Below are 2,643 nucleotides of genomic sequence, written 5' to 3'. Positions count from 1 at the left end.
TGAGGTGTGAATTGGGACATAGAATCTTCAAAATCTTTTAAATGAAATTGACATTTTTAGAAACTGCATAAAAAATGTTATAAGTCATAAGTAATAATTAACAATTTAAAATATTTACGAAGTATTTATAAATTATGATAAAAAAATATCTTTTGATTATTTTTTATTTTTATTTTTTATCCACCATTTTGGAACATCTACAATGTTTCCACACTTCCCCTCCAGTGTGACTTAAATCCTGAATCTACCGATCGTAGATGGAGATGTTTTATCAACTGAGCAAGATAAAGAGCAACCCGCAATATTAAAACATCAACTAAGACAAACAAATTAAAACGAATGAAACATATTTCTTCCTGCAATAAATTTTACGCGAAGCGAACCTCAATTAATCTGAATATCATATTGTTGCGAACGCCAGATTGACAGAACAACACTTATTCATTCTGTCACACCAACGCTCTCTCCAACCAATACTTCATCCTTTATGTTTCCCTTTCATTATCACCCTCCTTATTATGGTAAGTTGCATTACACTCTGAGATTTCTCTCTTTATATATATCTCCTACTTTTTGGCATTCAGATACATACTCCCCTTTATGTACGTAACTACCAATTTCTGTCACCAAACAAGTACAATCATCTCTAAAACATTAAATTAAATGACTCAAGTTATACAATCTTCCTCTTCTTCCTCCTCATCCAATACCAACAAGGCAAAAACAGAGAAACGTATGACAAAACGAACAAGAGACCATGACCATCCAGTTTACAGAGGAGTTAGAATGCGAAGTTGGGGGAAATGGGTGTCTGAAATTCGACAACCTCGTAAGAAATCACGTATTTGGCTAGGTACTTATCCGACACCAGAAATGGCTGCAAGAGCACATGATGTTGCTGCACTAAGTATCAAAGGAAACTCAGCTATTCTTAATTTTCCTCAACTTGTTGAATCACTGCCTCGTCCAGCTTCAGGTATCCAAAGACACTTCTAGAGTAAATGGTTTCACATACATACTATGAACTTCCACATTGAAATCTTTAAACTAATGCACCTAGATTTCCCAATAGTTACTATATGGAAAACACTATCATAGACAACATTTAGTCCCCGTTTGGCCATGAGAATTATTCACTTTTTTCCTTAAAAAAAAAAAATATCACTTTATTTTAAATCAATATTTGGTCATGAAAATCTCAAATACAACTTAAGTTGTATTTGGATTTTTGGAAAACACATAATACCCTATTTTTATTTTTTTCACTTTTAATACATTCATACAACCAAATATTCTTTATAAAAACTATTACCAAACACAATTTCATCACCTCTAACTTCAAAAATTCCAAATAAAGTAAAAAATATGTAATTTCTATAGCCAAACGCCTACTTAAACATTTAAGTTTACTATTTTCAACAGTTTCACCTAGAGATGTTCAAGCTGCCGCAGCAAAAGCAGCTGCTATGGATGAGCTAACCTCTGCTTCATCCTCATCCTCATTGTCTTCATTGGGTGTGTCGATGGAGACAACAGCAGCATCAGAAGAGTTGGGCCAGATAATAGAGTTACCGAGTTTGGAGGGGACTTTTGACTCGGACGAGTTGAAGTTGAGTGACTCGGCTGATGCTGATGGATGGGTGTATCCACCGTGGGGGGCATTTGACAATGAATTTTGTGGGCATTTCTTTGAAGAGACGCTGAAATGGACTTGATAATCTTGATCAAAGACAAGTGTGAGCGGATTTAGGATATTGAGTGGGTTCTCGCGAATTCAGTAACTTTTGCGTGTTGTATTGAGAAATCTAATAAATATGTAAGAATTACGAATTGGGAATCCATTAACAAAGAGTGTTATTGGTCTAGTCGTAGAAAAGAACCTGTTAACCTTTGGTGCCGTCTTTGTCGAGAGCTCAAATCCCCGTGGTCACCATGTAAGTAGGTCTGTTTTAGATTTTTTTTTACTTTTTTGGTTTATTTTTCTTTGCATTTGGATTATTGTGGTATGCTTTGTCCATAATCATAATTTCTTCTTCTTACACGTTTTGTAAATAAAAGAATTCTCTTTTGTATGTATGATGAAGGGAAAGTGATCAAGATTTGCTCATTTTGTGAAATTGTTCAATTTTATCGTTCGTTACACTTTTGAGTTATTCATATTTTTATTGTTACCAAATCATCTTATATTTGCCAATTTCATTAACTAGATTCTAGGATGAAATGAGTGGACAAAGGGGTAAATTTGATCTATTTTCCTACCATGAGTTAGCATCATTAGTTATTGTATAAATGTCCATCCCAATCAGTTGAAATTAAGTTTAGTCATGTTAATATATTTACTTTAGTTCCAAATTTTATTTTTCTCCTATAACACAAGTCCGTTGCTTTTGAATTGACAGCTTAAAGAAATTAATGCAACACAAAGAAAGGCCAGCCTCAGCATATGATATCTTCTCATGTCCAAAGTTTCAATAACCTTGATTAGCAACATGTTCCTGGTTATTTATGCAAGAGTTTTCTCCTTTTTAAGGTACCAATAAGCACCAAGTATATATAAAGTACTAGTTTCATGCTCAAGATAAATAATTACAGCATATGTTAATTACAGTAACAATGCTATTAAAATTAACCCACCTTTTTAAA

At 33.4% G+C, this 2,643-nt stretch overlaps 1 protein-coding gene across 1 annotated transcript; it reads left to right on the top strand.

The window, feature by feature from the left end:
• The first annotated feature begins 330 nt into the window (after positions 1 to 330).
• Positions 331 to 2,107, top strand: LOC132039645 (dehydration-responsive element-binding protein 3-like). The gene is made up of 2 exons (XM_059430146.1): positions 331 to 976; positions 1,423 to 2,107. Exons 1-2 carry the CDS (start codon positions 664 to 666, stop codon positions 1,713 to 1,715), a joined length of 606 nt encoding a protein of 201 aa, XP_059286129.1. The 5' UTR covers positions 331 to 663; the 3' UTR covers positions 1,716 to 2,107.
• The last annotated feature ends 536 nt before the right edge of the window (positions 2,108 to 2,643 follow it).

The sequence above is a fragment of the Lycium ferocissimum genome, chromosome 12 (genome assembly GCF_029784015.1).
Source record: "Lycium ferocissimum isolate CSIRO_LF1 chromosome 12, AGI_CSIRO_Lferr_CH_V1, whole genome shotgun sequence".
NCBI classification, from domain to species: domain Eukaryota; kingdom Viridiplantae; phylum Streptophyta; class Magnoliopsida; order Solanales; family Solanaceae; genus Lycium; species Lycium ferocissimum.
The sequence above is the reverse complement of the archived record's forward strand: the minus strand, read 5'-3'. Positions and strand labels throughout refer to the sequence as shown.

Bases quoted from the DNA above. Each gene is read 5' to 3' on its own strand.
- LOC132039645 (XM_059430146.1), top strand. From the start codon at position 664: ATGACTCAAGTTATACAATCTTCCTCTTCTTCCTCCTCATCCAATACC. The intron at 977-1,422 runs GTATCCAAAGAC...TATTTTCAACAG, and splicing joins ACTGCCTCGTCCAGCTTCAG to TTTCACCTAGAGATGTTCAA.